This window comes from Mesoplodon mirus (assembly GCF_964341445.2).
Source record: "Mesoplodon mirus genome assembly, chromosome: 19".
NCBI classification, from domain to species: domain Eukaryota; kingdom Metazoa; phylum Chordata; class Mammalia; order Artiodactyla; family Ziphiidae; genus Mesoplodon; species Mesoplodon mirus.
This window is the reverse complement of record NC_138995.1, coordinates 18,317,907-18,338,320: the sequence shown is the minus strand read 5'-3', so window position 1 is coordinate 18,338,320 and position 20,414 is coordinate 18,317,907. Positions and strand designations below refer to the sequence as shown.

The 20,414-nt window shown below is 47.2% G+C and overlaps 1 protein-coding gene across 2 annotated transcripts in view; it reads left to right on the top strand.

Annotated features, from left to right (window-relative positions):
• The window catches only part of CDH3 (cadherin 3), a 117,905-nt gene that overhangs the window by 72,710 nt on the left and 24,781 nt on the right, over positions 1 to 20,414 (top strand). For both annotated transcript variants that reach the window (XM_082606994.1, XM_082606993.1), the window contains exon 4: positions 1,454 to 1,574. In XM_082606994.1, coding sequence (XP_082463120.1) covers positions 1,454 to 1,574 — 121 coding nt within the window. The remainder of the gene's footprint in view (positions 1 to 1,453; positions 1,575 to 20,414) is intronic.

Sequence of the window (20,414 nt, the reverse complement as noted above, 5' to 3'; positions counted from 1 at the left end):
CTGAGATTCTCAAGACAGCTAGGGAAGGTGGGGAGGCCTCAGGGAACAGGAGGTTGTGACTGGCTGGGAAAACTCAGCTCGGTGGGGAGAGGGCGTGCAGTGTGGAGCGACTGAGTTTCAGGACCGTTTCAGGGCCCGGGGCCCACTTGCATGCCGCCACGGGTAAAGCACTTTGGGTCTGAAGTAGAGGAACGAATTCCAGCTCCGTCGCATGTCCCCCAGTAAGGATACAGAAGAGCTGCTTCGTAGGGAGACCACTGGAAGGCTGCTTCTCGCAGCCAGCAGTTTTTACTTGGATTATAGTAGGTTTTTTAGACCAATAAAAACAGTCGCGATTTTTAAAATGCCTTTATTTGCATTTTACAAAACTTGAGACATTGTTAATTATTTATATCCTACGTGGGGGGTGGGAAGGTTGCTGGAGGTGATGGGGCTAATAACCACCCCTCTACCTCGCACCTTTTGGCGTCACCACGGCTTCGAACTCTGGGATCTTCTCTCCCAGCCTCCTTATGTTCGGCTGTGCCAGGGAAGTAATGAGTTTTCCGCAAGTTGTAGCAGATTCTGTAACACCGTCCCTCGGGACCTCACTGCCAGTTTTAAACACTCGGAGTCCTGGGGGCAGGCTGATGTGGGAGGTGGGGAAAGAGGCAGGAGGTACCCGCCCGCCCCCCGCTGTAGCCGGGTGTGGGGCAGACACACCCGGCCTCCATCAAAGCCTTGGATAACAGAGAGCCTCGGGGGAGCATGAATGGGGCGCCTTTGTTTCCAGTCGGGTTCAGATGCATCTCCACTTTATTTTCCACAAGGCACAGAACAATTTTCTTCGTGTGCGGCGGAGAGTGGGTTGCCTTTTTTTTTTCCCCACTCGAACCCAGAATCTGCGAGACAGGGCCTGGGTCTCTGCCGGGAGCAACTCCAGAAAACCCGAGAGAACGCAGGAGGGGCGCGGGAGAGGACAGTGAGGTGTGGGGGCTTCGGGGTGCCTCCACAGAGCCAGCCCCGGCCCCACCTGCGAGGAGGCGGGACCTTGCGGCGCTGGACCAATCAGCACCTACCTGCGCTCACCTGGCGCCCCCCCCACCCCGCTGGCTCCCGCGAGCCGCGGTTCTCAAAGGGACGCGCTGAGCTTAGCGGAGCACTAGCCCGCTGTCGCGGCAGCTTTTCACCCCTCTCTCTCCAGCCATGGGGCTCCCTAGTGGGCCTCTCGCGTCCCTCCTCCTCCGCTTCTTCCTCCTACTCCAGGTACTCCATTGCCTTGCCCTGACCCCTGCCGGGACGTTCCTCAGAGGGCGGGCGGGGTCCGCACGCGGCGGTGGCGTCGGGGAGAGAGCCGGACTGGGCTGCCTGGGGCCAAGGTTGTCCGGGAAAGCCTGTGAGGACTCCCCGGGATGGGTATGCAGGGCCGGGCACGCCTGTGACCCAGCCTCCCTCTTTCCCCCTCTTCCCTTAGGCGCAGGTTTACTGGCTGCCGCGCGCGGCCTCCGAGCCGTGCCGGGCAAGCTTCGGGGAAGCTGAAGTGACCTTGGAGGCGCGAGGCGCGGAGCTGGAGCGGGGCCGGGCGCGGGGGAATGGTAAGACCCCTCCGCACGGGGGCCCGCCTGGCGGAACTTCGAGGCGGGGGCTGCGCTGGGGGTGTCCGGGCTGCGGCGGGGGGCTCCTGGCGCCTCCTCAGGTGCGGGGGAGGCGCAGAAAGCATCTTCGGGGCTGGAATGGGGGTGGGCGTATGGAGAGAAAGGCCGGAGAGCGTAGAGCCCTCTGACGTCCAGCCCCTCCTTGCCCCTCTGCGGCGGCGGACCTGGACCCCCTTCTTCGGGGTGCGGGGCGGCTGAGCCGCTCACCCAGCCCGGACGTGGGAAGCTCTCCCCTGCTGGCCCCAGCGGAGGAATGCGCCTTCCACATTCCTCCCGCAACCCCCGCGCAGGTGTGGGGATGAGCCGTGCCCCGGGCAGCCCCCTTCGCCCCTCTCGGGCCCCCTTTGTGTACCGTGCTTTGTGTCTCCGACTGACAGACCAGGTCTGTTTCTCTTCTTCGCGCTCCCTTCCCCCGCCCCCCTTCTTGCCCGGCAGCTGGAATGCACTCTTAACCCTGCCCTTCCCGGAGGGCCCGCGCCCCTGCAGCCTGCCTGAAAACTGGGCCTGGCACACCTGGACTGGGGCCATCACTCACTGGGGACACCCCCCGACCCCCAGTGTATTGGGACTGAAATGTTAGGGCCCTTGAAGGAGTGGGGGTCCAGGAGCAAGAAGGTCTTGAGTTGTAGGGGCAGTGGGTGGGGGATCAAAGCACATTTTTGATCTCACAGTTTCTTCTACGGTTTAAAAACTTGAGGGGGTGGGATTTACTTTGGTGCTCAGAGCCAGTGTGTTATGAGATCCAGGCAGCTGACGGCTGATGGGGGCCTCTTTCCTTCCATCCAGGGCAGTGTGGGTTCCTCCACCGGATCAAACCCAAGTTCTTAAACAGAGGTGTGTCCCAGGATCCTTGGGTGGGCTTCCAGAGGATCCTTAACCTGTGAAATTGTTTAAGAACTTGTATGCATTTTTATGGGTAGGGGATCTAAAGTTTAAAAATTTCAAAGCAATTAAAAAACCTATGCCACCTAGCATTTTTCTAATGCCCCCATCAGCATACCCCTCACCCCAGGTACAAATTCCCACAGCTTGAATGTGCGGGAGAGCTGCCTAGGGCACAGAATGGCTCTCCTTTGTTTCTCCAAAAGAGGAGTGGGGGCCTTGAGTTCTGTAGAAGCCTTTATTTCTTCTTTTCCCCCCACACAACTCTGCATATTGACAAAACAATTAACACCCAGGCTAGGCCAAGCTCCTTAAACTCTTGGCTGTAGGGGAGCTGAGGAGAAGCATTAAGAGGCCATGCCTCATAAACTTTAAATTCTTGCACATGAGTTTATTACTGACTGGCTAACAAACTGCAACTCAGCCAACCTGTAAAAATGTTAACTTGGGCAGGGCCCCAAATCCGATTCCGGCTCCCTGAGGAAGCTTTATTGCTAACCAGACTTCTGCCAAATCTGTACACCCTCCCCCTCATTGTCAAGTTTTCCGACTACAGTCTGGGAGAGCAGGCTGTGGCTCTGAGTGTTGTCTGTGCCTTATCTTTCTTACTGAAGCAAGAAATATCAGATTAACTGTCACTTCACTAAGCTTGAGGTTCTTGGGGGGGAAGTAGTGATCAGGTTTTCGATTTCACGGTCCGGTTGGCAAGTGCTTCTCGGTGACGTCAGGCATTTTAAACTTTTTGAGAAAATTCTGCTTTCTCGGATGTCTGGTTTATGGTTGTGAAAATGGTGGGTTCATGCCAGGAGCACACCTAGGTTATAAAACAAAATGTGGGTTAATGTGCTTGGTTAACCTTGAGTGCAGCTCCCTGCAACGTGCCGAGTTCTTAGAGCAGTCTTGCTGTGAAATGGGATGCTGCCTTCTTTTTAAATAAAAGCAAGTTTCTGGGCCCAATTTGTCCCAATAAATTGGGACTCCCTGGCAAAAAATAGTGGTATTTCTCCTCTTAGTCCTCAGCAGCTGACCTCGTCTCTACCTCCACCCCAGCTCCCTATCCTCCATACACAGGAGCCCCAGCCTGGATCCAGCCATGTTGAAAGGGTTGTCCTGAGGGTACATACAAACTCTCAAGTTTGGCCAAGCAGACAACAGTTTCCCTATAGCTAAGGAACAGTTGCCCTTGTTGTTCGCCCCTGGGTTATGAATTTCACAGGTGTCTATGAAGTTGAGCTCAAAGAAATTATCTGATATAATTAATACCTTGTTTGTATGTGCACTTTCCTCTTCAAAGCATTTGCACAGCTCTGAGCTTGCTTTATCCTCCTGACATTCTCTTGAAGCTGGTGATGTACATTTAAACAACTTGAGCTCTTAATCCCAGAGTTGGGACTTCAGAAACCCTATAGCCCAGCCCTGCTGCAGGTTTTAGAGGTGGAGAAACACAGGAACAGCTTAATGGATTCAATTCCCTAGGCTAAACTCGTGAGCTTCCTTGAGGGTCACAGACATGACTTTTACCTCTAGGATTATGCCCAGGACCTGGTGCTTAATAGGTCCCAGTAGGTATTTGTGTGAATCATGACCATCTTGTGAAGTTCTGCCCATTTTACAGATGAAACCTCAGTGGTTGTGGCTTCCCCAAAGTCATCTCTGCAGTGACCAGATGTGACTTGAATGGAAGTTTCTGACTCCCAAGTTCCCTGGCATTTTTTTTACCACCGGAAAGTAGGAGGTGGATGAAATGAAGAAGTGGAATGTTGGAGCACCAAATCCCACCAGTAGCAGCTCCCTACCCCAAGAACGCTTAGTCATTTATTCCTTTTCATCCTAGGGTTTTCCAGAAACATTCCTGCAGAGGAAACCAGCTTGAATACAGTCTCTTAAGTGTCCTAGTGATGGGGGCTTGGGTCAGATGAAGCCAGGCTTGCCTAGACCAAGAGTGAGAGGTTAATCTGGAAGGAGGTAGAGTAGGGATGTTCCCCCCACCCCAACTCCCCAGTCTGGGGTCTGCCTTCAAGTGTGGTCTAGAAGCAAAGACAAAGGAGAGGTGGGAGGAAGGAGCTTTCGTGGTATTAGTGCAGTGAGTAAAGTGAGTGACCTAAAGTGGTCTGTACATCCTTCATGGAGAACAGTTGAGAGAAGCAGCTTAATTACAGTAAAAGAAATCCAGTACGTCATTATGGCCCCCTCCGCAGGTTCAGCTCACCCTTAGTCAGCATTTGGGTAAGATTAAAGCTAACCCTCATTAGCTTTGGTAGAAAACTTCAAAGTTCAGTAATAAATCTGACTGAGCAGGAGTTAACTTCAAGATGGTTTTGCTTATTTCAACTCATGTAAAAATTGCCCTTTGTTTTGGAGCTCCCATTCCGAGCTATGCCCTCTTTCTACATTTTATTTTTTCAGTAAACATATATTTAGCATCTGCATGTATCAGGCACTATTCTAGAATGGCGGCTAAAACAATGAACAAAACTAAGACCTTGCCCTGGTGGAGCTGTCTAATATTAGTTACTTTTTATGCTTATAAGAGCCTTGCCACGCAGGTGATGGTAACTCCCACTCAACTGTAAAATGAGGGTAAGAAACTTGGTGTGAGGTCACTGGGGCAGTCAGCAGTAAGGCCAGGGGGAGTCCATGGTGCCCAATAATCTGCCTCTGTGGAATGAATATTTAGGAACTGGGGCTTCCAGCCCACCCAGCTGCCTTCCTGGCTCAGCAGCCGAGTAGGGTTGGTTGCCAAAGCCCGACGTACATCACTGTTAGCTGGTGTCTGGGGAGCAGGTCTCAAATCTCTAGTCTCTCTTCTCATCTCCTCACATGGCACTCTGTTCCTAGGTTACCCGTGCAGGGTGCCCTTACCTCCCTTCTGTGTGAGGAAAGCATGGCTTACCATGAGCAGTGAGTCTCTAGGAAGTGATAGCTCTGCAAAGCATTTGGAGGATGACGGAGGAGGAGGAGGGACAGAGGGCCTGTCTCCCCACATCAGTGGAGGCTTCGGTCCTGAGGCTGAATGATCTCCATGCAAAGAACCACTGTTATTGAAGAATAACATGTGGAAGAAAGTGTCCAGATGATAAGTGTACATACAGCTCGATGAACATCACACACTTAAACACCCATGTACCTAGCACACATATCAAGAAACAGCATTATCAGCACCTCAAATGCCACTTCCCTCCCCATCTTTACCCTCCCCCAAGAAAACCACTATCTGGACTTCAAATACCATGGATTGATTTGCCCATATTTGAACTTTATGTGAAAGAATCATACAGAACATCCTCTTGGATCTGGCTTCTTTCAGTGCACGTTGTGAGATTCTTGCACGGTTCTGGATGTAGTTGTGGTCGATTGTCGTTCTTCTGTAGTTTCCATCATGTGACCATCCACACTTCGGCTGTTGGTGGGCGTTTGAGGAGTTTCCATTTTTTTGGCTATTACAGCTAGTGCTGCCGTGAACACCATTGTGCCAGGGAAACTGCATAGGCGGATCAGTTAGGGACATCCCTGGGAGCATAATTGCTGGGTTAACTGAGGATTACCTGGGGATCTCAGTACTGTGGCCGAGTACTGAGAAGTCAGTTTTTCTGTGTCTTGAAGTAGCTGAGTCTCTTCTGGACTCTAACATCTCCCTCTCCCAACAGTCTCCTTACCAGACCCGACCCTTCTGGCTTCTTGCTTCCCACCTGGCCCTGTGCTAAGAGACAGCAATTTTTTATTAGGTACTTGGTCACGTCCTTTGTTTGGGGGGAGAAGTCCTTCCCTTTATTTGTCCTTAAGCTAATGCTTGTTACTTTCCCCAAAGTAGAAAGGGAATCTGGAAAGGGCCCTGAATTTCTAAGGTGAGAAATTCTTCATGGGTGGAGATTTTTTATCCTGGCTGGTGTGTGGCTAGGCAGCAGCCTCCTCATATGGCCAAGGTGGTCGAATGCAGCTCCTCCGTCATTATAGAGGCAGTGAGGTGTCTGAGACTCAAGGCCAAGCTGACTGGTCATTCAGCCAACAAACGTCTGAGTACCTACTGGGCGCTTGAAGTTGAGAGGCAGGCAAGGCCCACAGCTCCTCAACCTCAGTGAGTTCCCTGACCACAGGAGGAAGCAAATCAGTCACCAGGCAATTTTACTGGTGAATCCTTCACTCAGCAGATATCTATTGAGCACCTACCAAGTGTCAGGTACTGTTCTAGGTGCCGGGGATACATTAGTGAGCAAAACATACACAAAACCCAGGCTTGTGGGCCATTCACCTGCTAGTGGAGGGAGATGGACAAAATAAGTAATATATGCATGTAATCAAGTGGGAGGAAAAATATAGAGTCACGTAGGAAGGGCTGCTGACATGTTCTTGGAGGTGGAGGGCACCTGGCGGAGGTGATATCCAAGCCAGAGGCTGGGGAAGGGGTTGGGACATGAGAGGTGGCAGGGAGTGTTCCTGCCAAGGGAACAGCATATGGGGTCCAAGAACTTAAATATGTTTAGTTTGGCTGGACCATGGAGTGTAAGGTAGGGAGCAACAGAAGGGAAGTAGGCAGGGTCTGGTCCAGCTTGGAACTTCCCTCACTCCAGAACAGAGGCAGCGTGGTGTTTGGGAAAGGCAGGAGATGTGGCTGACGTTCCAGTTGTGCCCTCATGCAGGCCACTGTCTCTGAAGTCTCCTCTGGATCCAGGACCCTGGGCCCACATCCACCACCCCTTCTCGACTCCCGACTTTTCCCAGACCCAAGGATGACGTGGTCAGCCGCAGTTGAATATTCCCCCTGGTTTCATTTAGTTACCTGGCATTACCAGGCAGCAGGGGTGGCAAGGAAGGGCTTTCAAACAAAATGAAACAAACAAACACATTTAATAATACCATTTACTGGAGAGCTTACTGAGTTCCAGAAACTGCACTATGTACTTCATGTAATAAGCCCCTTTAATCCTCCTAAAAGCCCCATGAGGGGAGTGGAATTGGCCCCATTTCACTGGATAGGAAACGTAGGCTTGTAACTTTGTAACTTATCCAAGGTCACCCAGCTAGTAAATTGTGGAGTTAGGGCTTGAACCAGGTTGGACTCCTACTTGCGAGGTACTAACCATTTGGGAGTCAGAGTTGTGAGTCCTCTGGCCTCAGCCAAGCTGAGGAAGATTGGAAATAGTTAACATCTGACCCAAGCCTTTTGAATTGCTGTTCGCTCCACTGGCCTCTGTTAATCACCAAGATCTGGAGTCATGGGGGAGGGGATGAGGAGAGGACACATCTTTCCAGGACCCCAGCCTCCCTTTTAGCATGTAGGGGAACAGGGAGGGTTCAGATCCCAGGCCCAATAGCTGACAGTGCTCTCACTGTCAGCTCTCAGCAGAGAATCTGCTTCTGGCTGTTCATCTTCTTCCTCTCCTCACCCCACCCCCTCCTCCCAGCACTGAGGACCTCCCCCAGCCCTGCTCTGAGTGGAGGAGCTTGCCGCCTCCTCCTCACCCAACCAAATCTGGGCACCCACGTGGTTGTGGCTTACCTAGAGCATCAGTAGCCTGCAAATTCCTCAAGGTGACAAAATCCCCTCCAGGCTGCAGCTGCCACGGTCCCAGTGGACTTAGGGGTACGGGGGTCCTGCTGCTTGCTCAGCGAACCAAAATGCCGTATCCTGGGAAGGAATGCTGAATGAACACTTTCCTTCCTCCATTTACCCCACCTTTGAGCTCGTAGCTCTGGCTCTGTCGCTGACATCTGAGGAGAGGGCTCGGAGCCAGGGCCGCACCGCCAGGAGGCGGGAGGGCTGGTGCCTGCTTCCCCCTCACGAGAGCCTCTCTGGGCTACACAGAACCCAAGACGGAGGGGAGAGCTGTTCTCCCTCAGGACTCTGAGGTATCTCAGGGGCGAGATGCGGCTGGGGAGGCACGACCCCAGGCTTTCCTCTGCCTCCTCAATCTGTTACCCCACTTTTGCTTGTTCAAGAGCACATAAGATTAGTTTGAAATTACATCTCTCTTACCAAGCCTCAAACCTGTGTTGGAGACTAAAAGGAGGTTGATCTTGCCCAGGGGGGGTCCGACTTCAGGGCCTCACATTAACTTTAAGAAGTCTTTGCTCCCTGGGAATTAATTGTGTGCATGTGTGCTTTTCTAAGAAGATTCCTCCCCCCAAATTGGCAGCCCCACTCTCTCCCACCCCCAAGTCCAGGTCCACTCGGAAGTTCTTCAGATTCTTGTCAAAGCCAGCAGTGAGGACAGGCCTGATGGTGCACATCTGGGCACAGGCAAGGGAAATTGGGGTTCTAGGCCTGAGGCAAGTTACTCTGGTCCCAGCTCCTTGGCCTTGATGTTGTAACTCCTCTGTGTGGGAAGTGCCTCCGTGGCCCTGGACGTGAGGAGGTAGACTGCTGGTTGGTCAGACAGAGAGCAGGGCTGGAGGGCTCAGCTACTAACCTGGGTGTCTTGCTTAAGGCTGCCTGCCTTCTCACAACGAGCCCCATCTTGTAGCTTCAGGCAGAGAGAAAAAACAGGTACTTGAGGGCTCCCCGCACACAAGCCAGAACAAGATGCCAGGCCCACACCCTTCCCTCTCCTTGTGGAGTCAGCTTCAGCCAGGGCTTCCCACCAGGGCTTCAAGACCTGCCATTTTCTTGTCTTTTGTGGTCTTTTACTGCTTCCAGAATTCTCCTGTGTTCCCCAACTGGAACTCAGCCACACTCCAACTGGTTTACCCCTGCCTTTGAGTCAGCAGTTTGCAAGCTTGGCTGACTATCAGGATTGCCTAGGGAGCTTTTTATTTCTATCACACCCTCTTTCGTATATACTATTCTATATAGTTTGTGTAGAGTTGGGCTCGTTGGTTGGGATTTCACATTAATACGTGAATATCCACTGTAAAAACAATGTTTTTCAATAAAATAATAGCATGTACTATGTGACAGGTACAGCTCTTAGCATTTTACGTGTATTACCTTGTTTAATCACCATAACATCCCTTGAAGTAGGTACTATTACTATCCCCATTTTATGGATGAGGAATCTGAGGCCAGAGAGGTTAAGTAACTTGCCCAAGATCATGTAAGTAGTAAATAGCAGAGCTTGGATTCAAATCTAAGCTGCCTGAGCTTCAACTATTGAACTCCATTGCGTCTCAACAGAAGCAAATCAGAAATAAACACGTGAAAGTTCTCTCTTCCTCAGTTCTGCTCCGGTAGGGTAAGCACAGTTAATAGTTTAATGTGAATTCTTGTAGACCTTTTTCTTTTTTTTTTTTTTAATTTTTGAATTTAATGTTATTTATTTTTTTATACAGCAGGTTCTTATTAGTTATCTATTTTATCCACATCAGTGTATACATGTCAATCCCAGTCTCCCAATTCATCCCACCACCACCACCACCACCACCCCACCACCACTTTCCCCTCTTGGTGTCCATATCTGTGTTCTCTACAACTGTTGTAGACCTTTTTCTTGACAAAGAACTTATGTATGCACACAGGAATTATTAAAACAAGGATTGGACTATGTCATACTTAACAAATGTTATCCTACAACTTCCTTTTTTTAACTTACTGAATCACAGGCATCTTTCCAGACTGGTAAGTACACATCTATCTTGCTTTTAACAGCTCCATAGTCTTCTACATGGTAGATATACCATGATTTATTAGCTAACCCCCTATTTTTATCTTTTACATATGTGGAAGTGGGGAGGAGTTGACATAAAAACTGTGAAGTGTTTGAATTTTTAGAAATCTGTCAGAAATCACCTTATTAGGAAAGACTGCTGTAGAAAGATGATTGAATGAATTGTTCCTCCTAACCCCATTCAATTAAATTAAATTTTTATGTTTGAACGATACCTTCAAGACAGGCTTTGAGGTAAGCTTAATAAGGTTACTATACCATTTAAAAATCATTAGTTTTCACACTAACCATTGTTTTAAGGTTTAGTTATCTGAATGTTTCAAAAGTATTTGAAATCAAAAATTTTTTAAATTTAAATTGCATAACTCAGAAGTGAACTATCAAGTGTATTAGCGCTTGCATTATTTTCCTTGGGTGTTGAAAGCTTGAGAGTGTGCCATTCAGTCAAAGCGAAAATGCATTTTTTCTCAAGCTTCTCTTTAGTTTTCAAAATCTAGTTAGCAAGCATTTTGATGAAAAGTTGATTTCCATTCTTAAAGAGAATACTCATTTCTGATCTTATTTTCCAAGAGGGGCTTATGGGTTTTTTCTTAAACCCAAATATTGCTGCAATAAACAGTCTTGCACAGGGTGGTTGCACTGATGTAAAAGATTTATCCTTGAAAACCTCAAATAATTCATAACTCTATGATTCAAGACTTATGTCCTCTTATGAACATATGTGAAGTGTATGTGTGTGGAATAAGGGAATTAGACGGATGCTTACAATTCACTGGTCTCCCTTGTATATTTTTTAAGATTTTTTAAATATTTATTTTATTTATTATTATTTATTTTTGGCTGCGTTGGGTCTTTGTTGCTGCATGCAGGCTATCTCTAGTTGTGGTGAACAGGGGCTACTCTTCGTTGTGGTGTGTGGGCCTCTCATTGCCATGGCTTCTTGTTGTGAAGCACGGGCTCTAGGTACTTGGGCTTCAGTAGTTGTGGTATACAGGCTTAGGTGCTCCGTGGCATGTAGGATCTTCCTGGACCAGGACTCGAACCCATGTCCTCTGCATTGGCAGGTGGATTCTTAACCACTGCACCACCAGAGAAGCCCTAGTCTCTCTTGTATTGAAATTATGTGACTTTTTACACTTTTTCTTAATTTGGGAGATTTGCATTTCTTCAAACTTTGCATACAAAGTGAGACTTTAATATTTACAGCACCATTTCAAATTTTGACAACTGAAGTTTGCATAAAATATAACTGTATTATAATGTATAGAGTGTCTGAGCTGGAGTTCCAGAGCCGCTGTGCCTGAGTTAAATCTGTTTGTCTACTTACTAGCTGTAAGGGTTGGGTAAATTTGCTTAACCTCTATGCTTCAGTTTCCTCATCTGTAAACTAGGGGTAATAACGGGGACCTCATAGGCTGTAGTGAGGATTAAATGAGTTAGGGTATGAAAAAGCATGTAGTAAATAAATAACTGTCAGGTGTTAGTGGTAGTGATAATAGCAGTGTTGTTACAGCTAGACTCGTTTGTACACTTACATCTTTAGACTGCATTCCTAGAAGAAAAATGGCTGGGTCAAAGGACTTTCATAGTTCATTCAACAATTATTGAATGCCTACTTTGTATCAGGCACCGTGCTAGGTGTTGGGGTATAGTGATAAGCAGATTCTAACACAGTCTTTGCCTTTGGGCATTACAGAGACTAGTAAGGGAGATAGGCAATTAGATAATAGCAAGTAAACATATCATTACAAGTTGTAATGAATTCTATGGAAGAGAGTCACATAGAGCTAGGAGAGTTTTTAACAGGGGAAACTGATCTACTTTGGGAGGGTTGAGGGAAAGTTTCCCTGAGAAAGTAACTTTCGAATTAGGATCTGAAAGATGTTGGGAGTTAACTGGGTAGAATTGGAATGGGAATGTAGGGAGACATTGTTCTAGACAGAAGGAGCAGCATGTGCAAAGGCCCCGTGGTAAGGGGTTATGATGCACTTAAGAAGAGGACCATTGTGGCTAGACAATGGAGACAGGGATTGGGCACATTATAGATTTTGGGTTTTATCCTGAGAACAATGGCACCTCACTGATGAGTTTCAAACAAGGAAGTGATCTTATTTCCTCAAATGTATCATCTGTTTCGTTGTTAAAAGATCCTTTTTTTTTAAATGGAGGATTTTGTACTCATTTAGGCTAAAAATGATATAGTAAGTACTAAGGTTGGGGAGGTAGAGATGGAGAGGCATGAGTCTTGGTGATTGACTGCGAAAGGGAGTCTGAGGGAGAAATGGTCAAGGAAGAAGATGCTAGATGACAGTACACTAGGCACTGTGCTAAATATTAGCTCATTTAACTGAGGTAGGTATTACTAGCGTCATTCCCACCTTCTAGGTATGGAAACATACTTGCCCAAAGTCTGTCACTGGAACCAAAATTTGAGTCCAAGTACTCTAGACACAGACTTTGGGCTGCTTCTGAGGCCCAGATTTTGGATCTGTGTAGCTGAGTGCATTGATGTACTCTTCCCTGGGAGAGACACTGGAAAATGACCATATTTAGGGCAAGAGTAAAGAAGAACATGAATTTGCTTTTTGACATGATTTTAAGATTATGGATTATGCCTTTAAAGCATCCAGGGGGAGATATTGAAAAGACAGATATATATGTTGGTCAGAGGAAGAATCTGGACATTTGAAATTTTAATACATATTCTGAAGTGCCCTCAAAAATCCATACCAATTTACCTGCTTACGAGAAATAAAGGTGAGAATCAGGAACTTTAAAAAACCAATAAACTGGGCTTCCCTGGTGGCGCAGTGGTTAAGAATCCGCCTGCCAGTGCAGGGGACACAGTTTCGAGCCCTGGTCCGGGAAGATCCCACATGCCGCAGAGCAACTAAGCCTGCGCGCCACAACTACTGAACCTGCACTCTAGAGCCCACGAGCCACAACTACTGAGCCCATGTGCCTAGAGCCCATGGTCTGCAACAAGAGAAGCCACTGCAATGAGAAGCCCGCACACCGCAATGAAGAGTAGCCCCCACTCACCGCAACTAGAGAAAACCCGCACGCAACAACAAAGACCCAACGCGGCATAAAACAAATAAATAAATTTATTTTTTAAAATACCACAAAAAACCAATAAGCTGTCTTCCCTAAATACACCTTCAGAAATGGACTCAGTAGAAGTGATGGGTGGGCTGGAAGCAGGGAATCTGAGTTTTTTTTAAAGTTCTCCAGGTGATTTTATCAGTTGTATTTGGGAACTGTTGCTCTGTGATATCGTGAAGGTCACTATGAAGAGGTGAATATATCTCTTTTAGAGAGGATCTAAAAGAAGAAACAAACTAGTGAAATGTGAATGAAAGCATGGCATTCCAGCCTGCCTTTGCCCCCACAAGTTGCAGGGATCTTAGTTCCCTGACCAGCGATTGAACCTGGGCCTTGGCAGTGAAAGTGCCAAGTCCTAACCACTGGACTGCCAGGGAATTCCTGAAAGCATGGCATTTTGAATTTAACTTCCAATGCTTGTCTCAATGGAAGTTGATCGTTTTTTTTTTTTTTCTTCATTTTCTGCTTATCTCAGGATTCTGAAGGACCTTTACCTTCTTCTTTTGTTTTGCTTTTTAAATTACCGTCCCTGGTTTTGAATACTTAATTGTGCTTTAAAAAGCACGATATGTCTTATTTGGCCCTAACAAGAGCCTAGGTGTGTGTGTATGTGTATGTGTTCCCATTTTAGATACTGGAAATTACCAAAGGCTTATATTTGTTGAGTGCTTACTGTTAACAGCTTAAATACGAAGTGACTTGCCCAAAGCTGCAGGACCAATGTGCAGCACTTTTACCCACCAGACCCTTAATTGGTATCCCAGGGGTCCCAGGTTGATCGCTGGGATCTCTGCTCTCATTCTTGAGGGTGGGAATCATTGACAGCACGCCTAACACTGAGCTTTGAGTCAGCCATGTTTGGAACTCCCAGAGTGCTGTCAAGTATAGCTCAGCTTGGGTTTCTCTCTGGGGATTATAAGGGAGGACCCAGCTCCCAAGCGTGAGGAAGAACCTGAGTAGTGTAGATCTTTCCAAAGAGCTTTCTGCAGAGAGGCAAAACTCCCCTAGAAAGAATTGCTTTCTCCTTAACAACATGGGGTTGCCATATACTAGTCAGAGGGGGGAAAAATCACAACATCTCATTCTGATTGCAAATCAAATACATGTTTACTATGGAAAAACTGGAAGATAAGCAGAATGGAGGCCCACCACCCATAAAGGACCTTAGTCATTTCAAATGAACATTCTTAGTAGATCTTCCGGGTCCATTTCCCTAATCAGGTCTTCCTTGAAGATATCTGATCTGAAGGAGAGGGCCCGAGTCCCACTGCTTCATTGCCCCACAGCTCGCCCCCCTGCCTGGCTTTCCTAACAATCCAGCTTCATATTCTACTTCAGTGGATCAGAGAAGGGCTACAGGCTGAGGGCCTCAAATGCCCCATCGGCACCATCTGCAGGAAGATCCAGGTCCAGGGTGAATGGTGTATAGATGGAGGTGTCTGCCAGGCGTAGCCACACTCTCCCAGGGTCATGCTCTTGTCCAGGAGCTGTCATCTGTGTAAAGCTGCTCCTTGCGCCAGTGGCCACTTAAGAATGCCTTTCACCAAGCGCTTCAGCTCCAGCCCTGTGCTTGACTTCTTAGCATCCCCCAAGGGAGTGATCTTGTGGTGACGGATCATCACGAACACCCAGGGAGGCAGGTCCACTTGCACTGCTTTCTGCTTTAGGGAATCAGTCTGGCTCCTCTGAGGGCGACAAACGGCTGTGGCAGGACACGGGGTGCTTTATCTCCCGGCATGCCACGGGATAGCCCCTTGGGGTCCTAGCATGCCTCGCAGGCTCTCCATGTCCCCGCTCCGCCCACCCGCATGCCTTGCAGCCTCTGCCCATTAGTCTCCTCAGATCAGATTCTGCTCACCCTCCATAATCTTGGACTTCTTTTTTTTTTTTTTAATAAACTTATTTATTTATTTATTTATTTATGGCTGTGTTGAGTCTTCGTTGCTGCGCACAGGCTTTCCCTAGTTGCAGCAAGTAGGGCCTACTCTTCATGTGGTGTGCGGGCTTCTCATTGCGGTGGCTTCTCTTGTTGCGGAGCACGGGCTCTAGGCGCGCGGGCTTCAGTAGTTATGGCTCATGGGCTCAGTAGTTGTGGCATGCGGGCTCTAGAGCTCAGGCTCAGTAGTTGTGGCGCACGGGCTTAGTTGCTCTGCGGCATGTGGGATCTTCCCAGATCAGGGATCAAACCTATGTCCCCTGCACTGGCAGGCGGATTCTTAACCACTGTGCCACCAGGGAAGTCCCCCTTGGGCTTCTTTGGCCTGGAAAGTCATTGGTTCTGGAGAGAGCTAGTCTGCCTTCCTGGTGCCACAGCTCCACCACCACCCCTTTTTTTAACGAGTATAAAGATATTAATATTTTATGATTGTCAGACTCAGGCTATAAACTGTAAGTGGCTGCTTTGTAAATATTGTATAGTAACGCATATATGTGGAATCTAGAAAAATGGTACAGATGAACCTATTTGTAGGGCAGGAATAGAGACATAGACGTAGAGAATGGACGTGTGGACACGGGGGGAAGGGGAGGGTGGGACAAAGTGGGAGATTAGGTTTGACGTAAGTACACTACCATGTGTAAAATAGATAGCTAGTGGGAACCTGCTGTATAGCACAGGGAGCTCAGCTCGGTGCTCTGTGATGACCTAAATGGGGGGAAGGATGGGGAGGGAGGTCCAAGAGGGAGGGGATATAGGTATACATATAGCCGATTCACTTCATTGTACAGCAGAAACTAACACAACATTGTAAAGCAATTTTACTCTGATATAAATAAATAAATAAATAAATGGCTGTTTTGTGACCTTTTTCCCCTGAGCAGAGCGCTGTTTTTCCTTGATACTTTTTAATAATATTTAAGGCTGTAGATGAGACATTTGAGTGACTGTAGCACACGTAATTAAGTATTCTGTTGAAAGTTAAGTTGTTGAGACTTTGTTTTTAAACACTAAGCAACAGTCATGAACATCCATGCGGGTATGGTTTTGTCACATCTTGGATGACTTCCTGGCACAATTCTTGGGTGGAAGGACTTGTTTAAGGCTTAATTGCTCAAAAGTTTGTGTCAATTTACGTTTCCCCCACCCCCTAACAATATATAGCAGCATCCACTCCCTAAGTATTTCACAACATTTGTCCTTTTAATTTGTATTTCTTAGTAAGTGTACTTTTTTCTATGGGTAGTTTTACGCAGGAAAATGCCAGAATCTTCTTTCAAGGCAATGCCACATACTTTCCCCTTGCACCTTCTTATCCCAGTCCCTTAACAGAAGGTAGTGATAGCTACAAGGACAAGTTTGTTTACTTTATAAGCTAGGTGTGTCTCTAGACCAAGCTAGAATGGAAACACCTTTGACAGTGTCTCCCTCATTCCCCAACAAGATGCCTTTGGCCACAACACTTTCAAACTGATATTACTCTTCCCTTCTCATTAAAATGCCCAGAGATCAATAGGAAAACTGTCAAGTGATCAAGTGATCAAGTGTTGATCACCTGAAGGACATTTACCCCTGAGAGATGGGTGGTTTTATTTTGCCAGAACATCCAGTAAGGTTGGACATTGGGACTACATAGCACCTGTATGTCATGGCTGAGAAGACAAGCTTCTGACCTTCATGGGTGTTTCCTTGAGAGTTTGGAAGTGTCTAGGCAACTCCAACCTAAAAGCAGGCCTGGGATGAGTTCCCAGCCTAATATCCATTAATTCTTAAAAGTCTATTTAAAAAGCTTTCTTCTTTCAACAGCTCTAGTACTCCAGGGACTCAACCCTTCCTGCCCAAGTTTTATAGTGGCGCCAGCTCAGGATCTGAGGCCAGGCTTGGCAGGACGGTCTTTAGAGAGGAGCTCTGAGCACAGGCCAGGGACTCCTGGTTCCCTTGGATGTTTCTATCTAGTGCAGATACACAGAGCTCTGATTAAAAAAAAAAAAATCTCTAAAAGCTGTCTCAGGTTACTAACTCCCTTCCCCAACAGTATAGTACGAATTGTATGTTCAGAGTCAGTGCTGAAACCTATCACTTTATAGTGGTACAGATACCTACATCTTCATCAGGTTCATCGACTTTATGGTTCAGAATCTCTGTGGAAGAAACTGAGTTTAAAGCTGTCAAATCGGGCTTCCCTGGTGGCGCAGTGGTTGAGAGTCCACCTGCCAATGCAGGGGACATGGGTTCGTGCCCCGGTCCAGGAAGATCCCACATGCCGTGGAGCGGCTGGGCCCGTGGGCCATGGCCGCTGAGCCTGTGCGTCCGGAGCCTGTGCTCCGCAATGGGAGAGGCCACAACAGTGAGAGGCCCGCGTACCGCAAAAAAAAAAAAAAAAAAAAAAAACCCAAAAAAACAAAGCTGTCAAATGACTTTAAGGTCCTAGGTGGGTGTGGAAGTAAGAGCTATGTTTACGTCTCTGTCTTTCAGCCTTAAGATCTGAACTATTGCCCCGTGTGCTCGTCAGTGCTCACCAACTTGTCCCAGAAAGAGTTTGACACGAGCCCATTCATGCCTCCATGACTTGGCCAAGATTTGTGGCCTTGTGGAGCTAGGCTGCAGTCAGGAACGGGAATCAGCTTCCTTCGCTAGCTGTGAGAAGGTAGGGTAGAAGGGGGGTGCGTAATGATGAGACCTGGTTTCAGATCAACTTCATTTTGAAACCAGTGATACAAGCCAGTAGTGCCAAGAAGCATCTGGGAGGAAGTTGTAATGATCTGCCCCAGGGCTTACCGTTTACCAGCCTCTGTGTGACTCACAGCTTACAAAGAAAACTGCTCATGTTTCTACAGGTGCCTCAGCGAGTTTCCCTGGGCAGGTCAGATTGGCTGTGAGGTCTCCATCCTCTGCCTCTCCCAATAAACCATGGAGCAGCCCCTACGAAACAGTCCTCTCCAAATGCAGACTGAGCCAGCTCCCCGTTATGCTCTTTGGTCCTGTGTATCCCCTTTTCCCTTCCGTGCTTCAGCCTCTAGGTAAAGCACATGGCTGTAACTAACCCCATGCCCACTCTGAGAGATGGTTTCTCTATGGTGTAGAGAGAGGCATGGACTTGGAGTCAGAAGCCCTGGTTAATTGTGAGTAGGCTAAAGGTCCCTCTTATTGAGGGCTTACTCTGGGCCAGACACAGTGCTCGGTGCTGTGTGAACATTATCCCACTTATTCCTCCCAATAATCTTACGAGGTAGGTATTATTCCCATTTTCCAGATGAGAAAACAGCTTCTGTACATTCACACGACATGGATGTGAACCCAAGTCTTTTGGACTCCAAATTCCGTATTCTTCATCACTCATCTGCCTCTGCCTTTAGGATTTGAAATCTGGTCCTGCTGCTTCCGAGTTGTGGGGCTTCATGTACTTTGCTCTCCTCTCTGAAGCTGCTTCCTGAGGAACTTCAACCCCAGGGCAGTCTCTTGTTTCCTGAGTTGTCAGAATAGGGGAGTAGTATCTACCTTGTGGGTTATTTTTGAGGACTTGGATAAGAAAACACTTAGCTGGGTGTCTCGGGCAGAGTGGGTCTTTGAAGCTTGTTCCTGCCTGCCTGACTCATGCCCTTTGGTTGTATTCTGCATCCAGCTGAACGTGGCTGAGGGCTGATGGGGCAACTGGAATGTACAGCCTGCTTGGGAGGCACGTACAATTGAAGTACCTGACCACTGACTTCTCCTTGATTGTTGGCACTGTCCCCTCTAAGAATAGATGGACAGCCCAGATACTGTGCTACAAATGTTTGGACCCATAAAACAATGGAAATGTGCCAGCAAACAGGGTAGTGAGGTGTACCATACATTCCTGGTGGGCAGATTTTGTAGACAGCAGGAAGACTGGGTTTCTGGGTTTCTGGCAGCTTTTAGAGTTTGGGGGATTAAGGCATTAGCCCCCTGCTGGGTAACTTGGTGGGAGAGGATTGGAGAGTTCATTGAGAGGCACTCATTAAGTGAAAAACCTGACAGGCTTATCTGGCCAGCCCCTCTGCTAGCTGAAGACCTTCCCTTAGGAAGAGGGCTGTTTTAAGAATGGGAAAAGTGACAGTTAATTTTTATTTTTTATCAGTGTTTGAATAGCTAATGCATTCACATGGGTCAAAATTCAGAAGGGTACACAGTAAAAAGTCTCTTTCCTGTTGCTTAGCTACTAGCTTCTCCACCCATAAACCCAGTATTTTGGGTCACCTTCCAGAAGTACTTATTTTAAAATACAAATGTTAGCATAGACTACATTGCTCCATATCTTTTTTTAAAATTAATTAATTAAGCTGCACTGGGTCTTTAGTTGCAGCACACGGGATCTTCCTTGCCGTGTTGGAGATCTTCGTTGCCGCATTAGAGATCTTCGTTGTGACATGTGGGATCTAGTTCCTTGACCAGGGATCAAACCCAGGCACCCTGCATTGGGAACACAGAGCCTTAACTGCTGGACCACCAGTGAAGTCCCCATATCTTTTTTTTTTTTACTTAACAATATGTCTTAGAGATCTTTCCATGTCAATACATAGGGACTTCCTTATCTTTTATAGCTTTTTATGGCTGCATAGTGTTCTCGTATAGATTTTATCATTACACAAAGTTAATCTGTCATTGATGGACATTTAGGTTGTCTGGACTTTTGCTGTTACAATCCATGCATTATTGATTAGTTTGGTAGATAGCTGTGGAAAGGTGATTTTGGACAGGAGGCAGTATCCTATAAGAACTTAAAGGTACTTGAAGATACACATTCTGTTCCCTGATGCATCCCTAGTATTTAGAAGAATGTTGGGCACTTAGGAAACACTCTACTAGTTCTTGATGGATGCTGTGTTGAAGAACCTGACTTTAGAATATGACCACCCCGAGTTCTAATTCTAATTCCACTCACTAGCTTTATGATGTTGGGCAAGCCATCTCACCTCTGAGCCTCCATTTCCTCATGTGTTATGAGTCCGTATAAAGTTCTGGGGTTTACAAATTTGTGGTTTTGTGGTTTTATCTTATTTGATATTCAAGATGACTCTGTGAAGTCAATTTTCATCTTTCAAATGAGAAAACCTAAATTCCTAATAAGTTAATTCAAGTTCTGCATCAACATGCTGATGGTTCCAACTAACAGAGTTTTGAGGGACCTTTGCATGTATCCTTAACACAGCTTTAAGCAATGCTGAATCACCTAGTGAGTTTAGGTATTCCCTTTTAAGCTTTTCTTCTTTTTACATCAAGGAGAAAGTGTCTTTG